This window comes from Oncorhynchus masou, chromosome 10 (genome assembly GCF_036934945.1).
Source record: "Oncorhynchus masou masou isolate Uvic2021 chromosome 10, UVic_Omas_1.1, whole genome shotgun sequence".
Taxonomy (NCBI): Eukaryota; Metazoa; Chordata; class Actinopteri; order Salmoniformes; family Salmonidae; genus Oncorhynchus; species Oncorhynchus masou.
In genome coordinates this window covers 24793842-24808075 of record NC_088221.1, presented here as the reverse complement: position 1 = coordinate 24808075, position 14234 = coordinate 24793842, and the positions used below count along the sequence as shown (strand labels likewise).

General features: G+C 43.2%; 1 protein-coding gene across 1 annotated transcript; it reads left to right on the top strand.

The window, feature by feature from the left end:
* Positions 1-38: 38 nt before the first annotated feature.
* Positions 39-3404, top strand: LOC135547389 (gastrin-releasing peptide receptor-like). The gene is made up of 3 exons (XM_064976384.1): positions 39-445; positions 2528-2873; positions 3018-3404. Exons 1-3 carry the CDS (start codon positions 39-41, stop codon positions 3402-3404), a joined length of 1140 nt encoding a protein of 379 aa, XP_064832456.1.
* The last annotated feature ends 10830 nt before the right edge of the window (positions 3405-14234 follow it).

Genomic DNA, 14234 nt, shown 5'->3' with positions numbered 1-14234 from the left:
AGAATATTTTTTACAAACGTTCAAGAAAGACACCAACTATGTCTTTGGAGGACTCCTTAATTTTAAACCCCGAGAACATATTGATGTTTAACATGTCGCGGGCATCCGGTATCGAGACAGGGGTCCAGGAGCCCTACATTTGGCTGCCCGGTATCGTTATCGCCACCGTCTACGGACTTCTAATCATTATTGGAATTATCGGTAACGTCACGCTCATGAGAACGTTTATCGCCGTTAAATCCATGCGGACGGTGCCCAACCTATTCATGTCCAGCCTCGCACTCGGTGACCTTCTGCTGCTTGTCACGTGCGCTCCGGTGGACGCAAGTCGGTACCTCGCTGAAGAGTGGCTCTTCGGCCGGGTGGGATGTAAACTCATCCCTTTCATCCAACTCACCTCCGTCGGGGTTTCTGTTTTCACACTCACTGCGCTCTCTGCAGATAGGTAAGGGTTGTATCATTGAATGTGTTGTTTTCTCGATCACTCTGTTGGGAAGTGAAATTTAAAAAAATTGTTTTACCTATACATACATACATTTGTAAGTAAAAAAAGTAACCTTTATTTAACTAGACAAGTCCAGTTGAGAACAAATTGTTATTTACAATGATGGCCTACCAGGGAACAGTGGGTTAACTGCCTTGTCCAGGGGCAGAATGACAGATTTTGTTTCTTGTCAGCTGGGGGATTCGATCCAGCTACCTTTTGGTTACTGGCCCAATGCACTGACTATACTCAAACTATACTTTGGCATGGTAGTATGAGCAGGCAGGTGTGTAATGATTACAGTACATGTTCAACCTTGTTGCAGATTATTTTCACTGCAGAAAATAACACCACATAATATAAAAATGGATCCAGTTTATGCATGACACATTCATTCTGTGTTATTGAAGTCCAACAGTTTCCTTTTCTATTTATTTCAATTCACTCCTGAAAAGTTTGTTTTCGTAGCTGTTTCTGATGACAACAAACAATGTGTGAATGTGTTTTTTTAACCAGGCAAGTCAGTTAAGTACAAATTCTTATTTACAATGACTCAAACCCACGTTGCCCAACGCAACTCCCAATCACGGCCAGTTGTGATACAGCCTGGAATTGAACCAGTGACACCTCTCGCAGTGAGATGCGGTGCCATAGACCGCTGCGCCACTCAGGCGCACTCAGAGTCCAAGATTTGGCACCATTTGTGACATTGATTGCACTAATAAATATATCATGTCAGAAATGGTCCTTAAATGAACACTTTTGGCTCTTAGCAAGTGTCTTGTCAGGCCACACAGAACATCAGAATAGCCATCAGGAGATAAAGAAAAGAGTTTTTGCCTTTGGTGAAGACAGTACACTAAATGGGTTTGACTGTTGAGCTGCCTGCAATACTGTGCTCTGTTCTATGATATTCCACTATTATCATCTCCTCTGTCTCTGTTCTGCAGGGTTCTTTTCCAATCAGAATTACATATTACAGGTCGACTCAGAAAAACTACGTCACTAAGAGCAGCACGGCAGATATTGCGATGAGCGAGATGACAGACTTCACTCCCGCACAGTCACACATATGCTGCGTTCATGACATGTCGGAAACTCGGACATTTCCGATTTCCTAACCTAGGTAGAAGAGTTGGGTCCCGAGTTTCTGACTAGGAAGGTTTCAGAATCAACAAATTGGAAGATATACGCAAATAACTTCGGTTCATTTGAACTTGGAGGTCCCGAGTTTCTGATATGAATAAACACGGCAACAGTAGCTGCAGATGTGCATGGGTTATCGTCACGCTGCTAGAGCGTTATTGGTACCGGACCAAAACAGCTGAGACGTTAATAAGCCTCGCCCTTCAACGCTCTTAGTTGTTGCGGAAATTGACCCACTATGTTGTTTACTTTGTGCACCTACGTCATATCGCTGAGTCTATTGGAACCTTGAAAATAGTTAAGAGGGTTATACGAAGGGTATTAGTCAGAGCTGAGAGAGAGAGCGTGAATGTTCCTTTAGTGAAGTGCCGACAGATCAGACTGGCCTACAGTATATAGGTTAAATAGCCACCAGAGAAGTCAATTCTGTTTCTTAATTTCTTATAGAACACAGATCCAGACAACCCACTCAATACATTACACATTAAAACATATCTGTCACTGCAGTTCCCTGCCATGCCCACTCTTTTAAAAACACAATTTCAGGGAAATATCGATAATGTAACCAATCTGAGCAGATAGCTATTACTTTTACATTCGTCACACACCACCTGTTATTAAAGTTGAATAATTATTATCAGAGCTTTGATGTGTCATATAATCAATGGACCCTTATGTATGTTGTGTCCCTATTCTCTCATTATAGATATGATCAAACTCCATTAACCAACACCTGCTGCTTTCATTGAATTCTCTCACTTTTTTCATCCTGATCCATTTGAGCCACTTGTTTCTTTAATGATAAAGGATCCTTAAAAAAGTCTGCTAAATGACTAAGCATTTTCTAAATGTAATCAAATGTAGCATCAGTGAATTTGAATGTTCTTCTCATCCCAGGTACAAGGCCATTGTCAAACCCATGGACATTCAGAGGTCCACAGCTAAGATCTCCTTCCGAGCAGCAGCCATCTGGCTGTTCTCCATGACCCTGGCCATTCCTGAGGCGATCTTCTCCGATCTTCACACCTTTAACATCGGCCAGACCAATGACACCTTTGTGACATGTGCCCCCTATCCCAACGCTGGGGAACTTCACCCTAAGATCCACTCCATGGCCTTCTTCCTCATCTTCTACATCATTCCACTCATCATTATCTCTGTGTACTACTGCCTCATCGCATGCAGCCTGATCCGGAGCGCCTCAGACATACCCGTGGAGGCACACTTACATATCCAGAAACAGGTTTGTGAATGTGTGTCTGGACACTGGACGGGCGATTAGGTGTTTATCATTTAATGAAACATGGGGAATAGGTAAATTAAATATGTCTGTATTTCAGTCCTTCGGAATTCAAACTGAATGATGTTCTCTCTACCATCCCCACAGATTGAGTCTAGGAAGCGTCTGGCTAAGACAGTGCTGGTGTTTGTGGTTCTGTTCGCTGTGTGCTGGCTCCCAAGTCACGTGATCTACCTGTACCGCTCCTACCACTACGGCCAGGTGGACACGTCCCTGGGTCACTTCATTGCCAGTGTGTGTGCCCGCGTCCTGGCCTTCATCAACTCCTGCATTAACCCTTTCGCCCTCTACCTGCTCAGCAACAGCTTCCACAAGCAGTTCAACAAGCAGCTCCGCTGCTGCCACCCACAAATCAGGTGTAACGCTCAGGGCACGAGGCGGATCAACATGCGACTGACTTCGGTCAAGAGCACCAATCACTCACAGAATAACTTCAGCCATGGGGCTCATGTTTGTCAGGAAGGCTGTGTGTAGCGACGATGCTCCAGACTTGTAAATGTCCCATTCCAACACTGACACACTGCTAGCAACATAATTTATGACTGTAACCCATATAGTGGGTCTGTGTTGTATATCCCAGTGTTGATATTGAAGCATCATACATCATTCTAATTCTATGGTTGATATGCTGGTCTATATGCATCCAATGATCCATGATTGATACAAATCCGTGTTTTATTTTAAATGTAGAATGTATAATCTAAACAGCTGCCACATATGTAAACCAATGTGGCAGAACTGGACTCTGTCCTCTGGAGATGCAGTTCTATTCTGGTTAGTCATTTGAACCAAATTGATCCATGACAACCCAACCAGGTGTAAATGATGAGTTGGTAATGACGAGTGAGAGAAACAGACACCAACAGTATGAATGTACAGTGCCACCTACAGTGGCAACTGCCAATGTGTACACACTTCGACCCCTAAAGGACAGTTCTGTAGGGATAACTCCAGCTGATGTAAAAGGCCAACAACTTTGGTGATTTGATAGATACTGTAGCTGACATTGAAGGATCAATTTCCTCAAGAATAGTTGCCCAGTAGTCACCGCTGCCTCAAAGGCTTGGAAATGTTCTATCTACATACCCATATACATCTCAACACATAGACATATCAGCATTGGTGCAAGAGGAGATGTAAATATCTGTATACAGTTTATTGTACACATCAGAGTACAGTATCTGTTTGGGTCGAATGTTAAAATGGCCAAATACACTATTTACCATTCATTTCTACTGTACACAACATAATCCGAAACACAAGAAAAACAAACTGCAACTGCGTCTAACAAGTTTGTAGTCACAAGCTTGATGTAGTTCATTGTGTGCTAGGAATATTGGACCAAAGACTAAATGTAATACACTATAAGTGCATTTGCCCAAATACTTATGATACCCTCTAATGGGGGGACTAGAAACACAAAGTGCTTTCATTTCTAAACAGTAAAACAGATATGCATGAAAGTACCCTCAAATAAAAGATGACATTCTGTACTGTCGCCTCATATAAAATATTTGATCTAAAATAAAAAATGCTGGAGTATAGAGCCAAATTAAAAGTTTCAGCTTCATTGTCCAAATAAATATGTAGGGGAGTATGTGTCCAAGAATAGTTCTATGTTGTCCAAAGTGATACATGTGTTTCTCAGTGTTTGATAAACATAAAAAGTAATTCTCCATGGATTATTAAATGGAACATTATGTTGTTGTTTGACCATTTTCTGTCCTCTCAAATGGCCTAAATTGTTCCTTTATAGAACATGTTTATGTGCTGTCTCGTTCAATGCCAAAGTTTTTATTGTGTTACAATTAAGTGGCTATATTTTTTTGCTGTAAAATAGTTTTTCAATGTATATTATGATGTTTATTGTTGATTAAAGGATTACAAGATGGTGGTGTGCGGTGTTTCAATGTGCTGCACCGCTGTCTTTTCCTCTTCCTCGGCACCTAGCATGTCCCTCCAGTGAACATGCAGTATTCACCATTCTAACCACTGGCTTTGTTCTGCATGCAGGACATCCTCCAATTAGAGTGGATTCAGGGCCATGCACAGACCATTGGTGGGGCATGTGCTTAAAGTGAAATAAGGGTTTTAACATAGTACTTCATTTTCTGACAAAACACTCACTGATCACACGTTAGGCTAAGCAAGCTAGAACCAAAGACGAAAGGAGTTAGTTAAGTACGGTATATTTGCTATAACGACTGCTGGGGTGGGCTATATCATCTGATCATCGCTAATGTTAGCTAGACTATGCTGTCAAAACAAGCTAACTAGTCTTTACTTTATTTAAATTGGTTCTGCTACAGACAAACAGTCAAACTGCATTTGCCCCTGACCGTGAGACAAGACTAGCAAGCAACTCCAAAGTAACCTACTATTGGCTGTATTAATTTCAAACTTTCAAACTCAATTTCAAACTCACTGCTCAGCGCCGGTGGGAATAATACATTGAACAAGGGGCCACTGAAACATGGTTACAAGAGCAGTACACAATGTACAAAACCCCTTTAAGGCCAATCAATGAAGCTCTTGTTTAATTTGAATCAATTACCTTAGATGGCAGACACTAGCAATCCCACAGTTCTTCTGGTGTATATGCAGGCATGGTGCTTAGACATGCATAGCCTATTATCATTTTACATCGATTGTTTCAATAGTAGCTGTGTGTTCTTTAGTATTGTGTGCCTTTCAAAGGTTGTTTTCACTTTTCGTGCAGCGTAACCTTCTGTCTTTAAGGCTGGACACCGCCCTATGTAGGTCTATTCATTCGCCATTGAAATTCCCTATTTTCCATTCTTTTTTTCTCAAATTCCAATGTGGTGATAGAGTGAAGATGTGATTCCATCAACTCTTACAAATTATTTTCTGTTATTCAGCACTTTGATTGTCAAATCGATTTAAACTTACTCTGTTGTACTTTCATTTTCACAACTCTCAGAACATTTCACAAAACATTGTCAGGCAAATCAATACATCATGTAGCTAAAGCCTAAATTGCGATTTACAGCACATTCGGAAAGTATTCAGACTCCTTGACTTTTTCCACATTTTGTTACGTTTCAGCCTTATTCTAAAATTAATTAAATGTTTTTTTTTACCACATCAATTGGTGCACCGTTGACAGCGATTACCGCCTTGAGTCTTCTTTGATATGCTGGCTGGGCCACTGTTAAAGGAATTAAATTGCTCTATGTTTTAATACCCAATTAAAATTAAACACTCTGTCAATTCATAAGGATATGTAAGACCCTTATTCTATAATAATAGACAGAGCCCAGTCTTAAAGTCAAACAGCAGAGTTTATTCACGAGAGTACTGAATACGATACGGTTTACCACAAGTTATAAACTGAAAATGACGTCCTTAGTTTCAGCACCAACCCGTGCCATCTCCGTTCCAGTACAAAGGCTGTATCTCAAGCCTTCCCACATCCGTCTCCCTACCAATTTAATATAATTTACGAGTCAAGGTTTTCTCGTGTAGATAAGTATTCGAGCCAGTCTGATTCATTTGTACCAAGGAACAGACAGTCATTGTTCTAACTCTTGACCACATTCACACACATTATATTCAGTACTAGGATCAAGAAAGAAAATTCATACATATACATTAACATAATAGTATTCTGATTAGTACATATACAGTAACATAATAGTATTCTGATTAGTACATATACAGTAACATACTAGTATTCTGATTAGTACATCCTGATTGAAATTTATACATAATTAGTCATTATAGATAAAAAAAATCCCTTAACTGCCACTCAAGGACATTCAGAGACTTGTCCCAAAGCCACTCCTGCATTGTCTTGGCTATCTACTTAGGGTTGTTGTACTGTTGGAAGGGGAGCCTTCGCCCCAGTCTGAGGTCCTGAGCGTTCTGGAGCAGTTTTTCATCAATGATCTCTCTGTACTTTGCTCCGTTCAACTTTCCCTCAATCCTGACTAATCTCCCAGTCCCTGCCACTGAAAAACATCCCCACAGCATGATGCTGCCACCACCATGCATCACCGTAGGGATGGTGCCAGGTTCAATCCAGACGTAACGCTTGGCATTCAAGACAAAGAGATCAATCTTGGTTTCATCAGGCCAGAGAATCTTGTTTCTCATGGTCTGAGAGTGCTTTAGGTGCCTATTGGCAAACTCCAAGCAGGGTGTCATGTGCCTTTTACTGAGGAGTGGCTTCCGTCTGGCCACTCTACCATAAAGGACTGATTGGTGGAGTGGTGTCCTTCTGGAAGTTCCCCCCATCTCCACAGAGGAACTCCGGAGCTCTGTCAGAGTGACCATTGGGTTCTTGGTCACCTCCCTGACCAAGGGCCTTCTCGTCCGATTGCTCAGTTTGGCCAAACTTCTTCCATTTAAGAATGATTGAGGCCAATGTGTTCTTGGGGACCTTCAATGCTGCAGAAATCTTTTGGTATCCTTTCCCGGATCTGTGCTTCGACACAATCCTGTCTCGGAGCTCTACGGATAATTCCTTTGACCTCATGGCTTGGTTTTTGCTCTGACATACTTTCCAAATCATGTCCAATCAATTGAATTTTCTACAGGTAGACTCCAATCAAGTTGTAGAACACTTCAAGGACGATCAATGGAAACAGGATGCACCTGAGCTCAATTTTGAGTCTCATAGCAAAGGGTCTGAATACTGTTTTTTTTCTTTTTTTTTCGCTTTATCATTATTGTGTGTAGATTAATGTGGGGAAAAAGGAATTTAATCAATTTTAGCTTAAGGCTGTAACATAACAAAATGTGGAAAAAGGGTCTGAATACTTCTGAATGCACTGTATTTGTTCAGTTCATCCAAGGCAGTTGGACCTGCTGGGAGGTATTCAGTTGATGTCCTGTGATCTGGTATGTCACTCTCCTGCAGTGGAGGCTGCTGAGGAGAGTACAGCTCATAAATATGTCTGGAACGGAACGAATGGAATGGCATCAAACACATGGAAACCATGTGTTTGATGTATTTGATACCATTACTGTTATTGCACTCCAGCCATTACCATTCTCCAGTGTTTACTAGTTCATGGAAATCTATTTAATAGTTTTACATTGTCTGGAGTCAAACTGAGCTAACTGCAAGTAGAAGTATGAGACACACTGTACAAAACAACAACCAACAAACTTTCTTAGAGTGGAAGACCCAGAGTGCACCAGAGTGACTCCGTACTGTGAATAATACTTGACTTTAGATCAACTCTGTACTGTAGATATATGAAATGAAATTTTATTTGTAACTTGCACAGAATACAACAGTTGGAAAAACGGAATTACTGTGAAATGCTTACTTACAAGCCCCTATTAACCAACAATGCAGAGTAAGAACATATTTGCTAAACAAACTAAAGTAAAAAAAAAAAAACATAATAATAACGAGGCTATATACAAGGGGTACCGATACCGAGTCAATGTGCGGGGGTACGGGTTAGTTGAGGTAATTGAGGTCATATGTACGTGTAGGTAGGGGTAAAGTTACTGTGCATAGATAGTAACAGCAGCTTAAAAAAGTGGGTCAAACAAAATAGTCAGGGTAGCCATTTGAATAACTGTTCAGGGGTATTATGGCTTCTAGGTAGAAGCTGTTAAGGAGCCTTTTGGACCTGTACTTCGTGTACTGGTACCGCTTGCCCTGCGGCTGCAGAGAGAACAGTCTATGACTTGGGCGGCTGGAGTCTTTGACAATTTCTAGGGCCTTCCTCTGACACTGCCTGGTATAGAGGTCCTGGATGGCAGGAAGCTTGGCCCCAGTGATGTACTGGGCCGAATGCACTAACCTCTGTAGTGCCTTGCGGTCAGATCCTTGCAGTCAGCCTTGCGGTCAGTCTCCTGAGGGGGAATTATATCATAGGTCATTCTCTCTTGCATGCTGTCAAGTCCTTTTGCAATGCTCACTTCATTAGATTGTTATTTGTAAAAGTACATTTGTTACTAAATGTGCATGAATGTCCTGCTCTGCATGACTGAAAATCCAGAATTTTCAGATGTCCTAAAGATACTAGAGAGCAGTATCAAGAGAACCATATGATACTATTGAACAGATTGACACCAAATTGAAGCTGCCTCTACCCAGAAACCCAAGTTACATCAGCAGGCCAATATCCACCATGCAGGTGTATCTCTTTCATCCAACACCTGCTTCTGGACACTGTCACAAAGGCACAGCAGCGCTTGGCAGCACACTGGCTCTCCATCAAAAACTCCTCCATCCCGTAACTGCTGCAGTATATTTAGAGTAGCACCCTAATCACTTTGGGAAGAAAAGAACTGTCAGTGTTCCAACGCAAAAACCAGACCACGAGCAGAAAGGCCAAAATCAACTGGCTATTTTTGTTATGTGAATGGAAAACCAGAGTTCAGCTACTTGGTCTTCTCTCTACACTCTTAGAAAAAAAGGCATGCAAAACAGTTCTTTGCAGAGGGATAGTGTTCTACCAAGAACCCTTTTTGGAAGACAAGGTGTAACGGATTTCCTCCTCTCCGTCTGAGGAGGAGTAGCAAGGATCGGACCAATACGCAGCATGGTAAGTGTCCATGTTACTTTAATAATGACTGAACACGACAAAATACAAAATACAAAAATAACAAAGTGAATGAAAATGAAAACCGAAACAGTCCTGAATGGTGACACAAACAACAAAACAGGAAACAATCACCCATGAAACACAGGTGGGAAAAGGCTACCTGTAAGTATGATTCTCAATCAGAGACAACTAACGACACCTCCTCTGATTGAGAACCATACCAGGCCAAACACAAAACACAACATAGAAAAACGAACATAGACAACCCACCCAACTCACGCCCTGAACATACTAAAACAAAGACGTAACAAAAGAACTAAGGTCAGAACGTGACACAAGGGTTCTTTGTAAGGCAAAGGGTTCAACCTAGAACCTTTCTCATCCTAAGAACCATTTTTTGGAAGAAAGGGTTCTTTGTTGATTCTTTGGGTGCATCAAGGATTCCTTGGAAGGCAAGAGGGGTTCTACACAGAACCTTTCTGAATCTGAACAAAACATCTTATTGTATTTTTTCTCTCCTTTTAAAAAATAGTGCCTGAGCATTAGTGTTTACCTCAGAGTTAAAACTTCAACCCTCCAGTGTTTAAAAGGATAGGTGTGAGACTGTTTTAAAATGTAACCAACAGTTGAAGTCGGAAGTTTACATACACCTAAGCCAAATAAATTTAAACTCAGTTTTTCACAACTCCTGACATTTAATCTGAGAAAAAAAATCTCTGTTTTAGGTCAGTTAGGATTACCACTTTATTTTAAGAATGTGAAATGTCAGAATAATAGTAGAGAGAACAATGTATTTCGGCCTTTAATTCTTTTCTTTCATTACATTCCTAGTGGGTCAGAAGTTTACATACACTCAATTAATATTTGGTAGCATTGCCATTAAATTGATTAACTTGGGTCAAATGTTTTTGTGTAGCCTTCCACAAGCATCCCACAATAAATTGGGTGAATTTTGGCCCATTCCTACTGACAGAGCTGGTGTAACTGAGTCAGGTGTGTAGGCTTCCTTGCTCACACACACTTTTTCAGTTCTGCCCAAAAATTTTCTACAGGATTGAGGTCAGGGCTTTGCCATGGCCACTCTAATACCTTGACTTTGTTGTCTTTAAGCCATTTAGCCACAACTTTGGAAATATGCTTGGGGTCATTGTCCATTTGGAAGACCCATTTGCGACCAAGCTTTAACTTCCTGACTGATGTCTTGAGATGTTGCTTCAATATATCAACATAAATTTCCTTCCCTCATGATGCCATCAATTTTGTGAAGTGCACCAGTCCCTTAACACCCCCACAACATGATGCTGCCACCCCGCAGCATCTTTGCGATCTTTGTCCCCATGTGCAGTTGCAAACCGTAGTCTGGCTTTTTTTTAATGGTGGTTCTGGAGCAGTGGCTTCTAACTTGCTGAGCGGCCTTTCAGTTTATGTTGATATAGAACTTGTTTAACTGTGGATAAATACTTTTGTACCTGTTTCCTCCAGCATCTTCACAAGGTCCTTTGCTGTTGTTCTGGGATTGATTTGCACGTTTCGCACCAAAGTACGTTCATCTCTAGGAGACAGAATGCGTCTCCTTCCTGAGCGGTATGACGGCTGCATGGTCCCATGGTGTTTATTCTAGCGTACTATTGTTTGTACAGATGAACATGGTACCTTCAGGCGTTTGGAAATTGCTCCCAAGGATGAACCAGACTTGTGGAGGTCTACATTTTTTTCTGAGGTCTTGGTTGATATCTTTTGATTTTCCCATGATGTCAAGCAAAGAGGCACTGAGTTTGAAGTTGGGCCTTGAAATACATCCACAGGTACACCTCCAATTGACTCAATTTATGTCAATTAGCCTATCAGAAGCTTCTAAAGCTATGACATCATTTTCTGGAATTTTCCGAGCTGATATATCGTATCTTATCGTTTTGACAATATCGCAATATTATTTTGGCCAGCAGAGATAGGTGGGATGGGCTGAGAGAAGCTGAGGGTTGGGATGTGGAACTGGAGACAAGTGGGAGTGGAGTTGCTGGGCAGGAGATAGAATGATGGTCAAAGATAAAGTATTTAAAAAAATCAAGTCAAAATTAGACATAAAAAATGACGTTTGAATGACACCGAGGTGCAGTGTTTTTACAGCTAATGCCGGTTTGCCTGAGGCTGATTCCGTGCAGGTGATTGTGCACATGCACATACACACACTCTCATTCAAATACACACATACCGTACACACACATATGTAAATAGTGCCAGATATGCACTCAAACATATACAGTTGGCCTTGCTGTTATGATTTTAGTTGTCTTTGATTTCCTTTGTTGTTTTTTTTGCATTGTTGTTTTCTGTTTTCTTTTGTCTTTTTCTTTTTTCTCATCAGTTAATTTTGTGTAGTTGTTGAGCGGCTTCGCTGCAAGTATATTGTATGTTTTGAATATTCAATAAAAAAATATATAAATTCATATATTCTTTTCGCGCTAGTTGGCTGTTCCTGAACAAAAACACCAGTACTTTCCCTTCAAAGCTTGTTCTCCATCTTCATTTTAAATAGGTAGCCAATTTGTTTATTTCCATGATGGATTAAAATTGGTTTTCTCATGGCTCTCGTTTGTCCCTCTGCAGCATATGGTAAGCAACAAACTTTAAATGTAGTTATCCTAACAATTATATTATAGAGATTTCAGTAGGGAACATTATGCTCCCATCTTGCTCATGTGCGCGCTTTTTCGGAAGTTTCAAAACTGGCAATGCATTTAGTAATCAAACTGACAGCCGCAGCCAACCATAGGACTGGCAGCCATTGCTAGTGTGCCCATGAGTTTACCGGTCAAATTGCCAGGGCTCGAGTTGCCAAATCCCTTCAATAGATTATCCTAAAATTGCACCCCTCACAACCTGTATGTACGATAATAGCATTTGCATTTTTATTAAATATGTTTGGCCCCTCCGTCTCCTCCATGCCTCAGACCCTCAGATCTCATATCAACGTCCATCACCTCGCTGATGAGGAGGCCAGAGTGAGAATTTGAAATTATTTTGGAACTTTTGCACTTTAATAGTTTAAAATGCATTCTACATGTTTTTTTAAAATCCTGTTTTAATATGTTTGCACTGGAAAGACCTTTTTTTTTGTATGTGACAAATGAAAAAAGATGAACCTCAAACTTTCCTTTGCTATTTTCTTTAGCACTTAGAACTACCCACCAAAAAAGGACCAAGCAGCGTGGTCACCAGGAGCAGTGTGGAATGGACTCATGGACATGGGAGGACATTCTGGACGGAAAGGGTTCCTACACATGGGAGGAGATCCTGGCTGGAAGGGATCACCTCCCATGGGAACAGTTGGAGGCAGCCAGGAGAGCGGAGGCAGCAGGTAAAGGGAGCCAGCGCTTTGAGGGAACACGGCTGGCAAGGAAGCCCGAGACGCAGCCCCAAAACATTATTGGGGGGGGCACATGGGGAGTGTGGCTAAGTCAGGTTGACCAGGCAGGCATCGTGTTATGCCGTGAGGCGCAGGGTGTCCCCAGTGCGCAGGCATAGCGTTGTGCGCTACATCGCAGCTTCTCGTATCGGCCGGGCTAGAGTGGGCATCGAGCCAGGAATAATGAAGCCGGCTCAGCGCATCTGGTCTCCAGTGAGTCTCCTCAGCCCTGTTTATATGGCACCAGCCCTACGCACGTGTCCCCGGTACGCCAGCACAGGCCTGTGTGGTCTGTTCCACCCCGCCGCACTTGCCGGGCTACAGGGAGTATCCAGCCAGGACAGGTTGTGCAGGCTCGGAGCTCGAGACCTCCAGTGCGCCTCTACGGTCCAGTCCATCCGGTGCCTCCTCCACGCACCAGGCCTCCTGTGGCAGCCCCACGCACCAGGCTGTCTCTCCGTCTCCTCCCTCCAGTTGCTCCCGCCTGTCCAGCGCTTCCAGAGCCTCCGTCCTGTCAGGAGCTGCCAGAGCTGCCCCTCAGTCAGGAGCTGCCAGAGTCGCCCGCCAATCAGGAGCTGCCAGAGTCGCCCGTCAGTCAGGAGCTGCCAGTCAGTCAGGAGCTGCCAGAGCCACCCGTCACTCCGGAGCTGCCAGAGCCGCCCGTCAGTCAGGAGCTGCCAGAGCCGCCCGTCAGTCAGGAGCTGCCAGAGACGCCCTTCACTCCGGCGCTGCCAGAGTCACCCTTCACTCCGGCGCTGCCAGAGTCGCCCTTCACTCCGGCGCTGCCAGAGTCGCCCTTCACTCCGGCGCTGCCAGAGTCACCTTCACTCCGGCGCTGCCAGAGTCGCCCTTCACTCCGGCGCTGCCAGAGTCACCCTTCACTCTGACGCTGCAAGAGTCACCCTTCACTCCGGCGCTGCCAGAGTCTCCCGTCTATTCGGGGCCCGCTGAAAGGGTCCCCAGTCCGGGGTCGGCGGCGAGGGTCGCCACTCCAACGGCACCACCTAAGTGGGCCCAGACTAAGGTGGAGTGGGGTCCACGTCCCGCGCCAGAGCCGCCACCGCGGACAGATGCCCACCCAGGCTCTCCCCTATGGGTTTAGGTTTTGCGGCCGGAGTCTGCACCTTTTTGGGGGGGGGGTACTGTCACGTCCTGACCTTAGTTCCTCTTTTATGTCTCTGTTTTAGTTTGGTCAGGGCGTGAGTTGGGGTGGGCATTCTATGTTTTGTAGTCTAGGTTTTGTATTTCTATGTGTTTGGCCTGGTATGGTTCCCAACCAGAGGCAGCTGGCAATCGTTGTCTCTGATTGAGAACCATACTTAGGTAGCCTGTTCCCACCTGTGTTTGTGGATAGTTGTTTTCTGTCTT

Bases quoted from the DNA above. Each gene is read 5' to 3' on its own strand.
- LOC135547389 (XM_064976384.1), top strand. From the start codon at position 39: ATGTCTTTGGAGGACTCCTTAATTTTAAACCCCGAGAACATATTGATG. The intron at 446-2,527 runs GTAAGGGTTGTA...TTCTCATCCCAG, and splicing joins ACTGCGCTCTCTGCAGATAG to GTACAAGGCCATTGTCAAAC. The intron at 2,874-3,017 runs GTTTGTGAATGT...CCATCCCCACAG, and splicing joins ACTTACATATCCAGAAACAG to ATTGAGTCTAGGAAGCGTCT.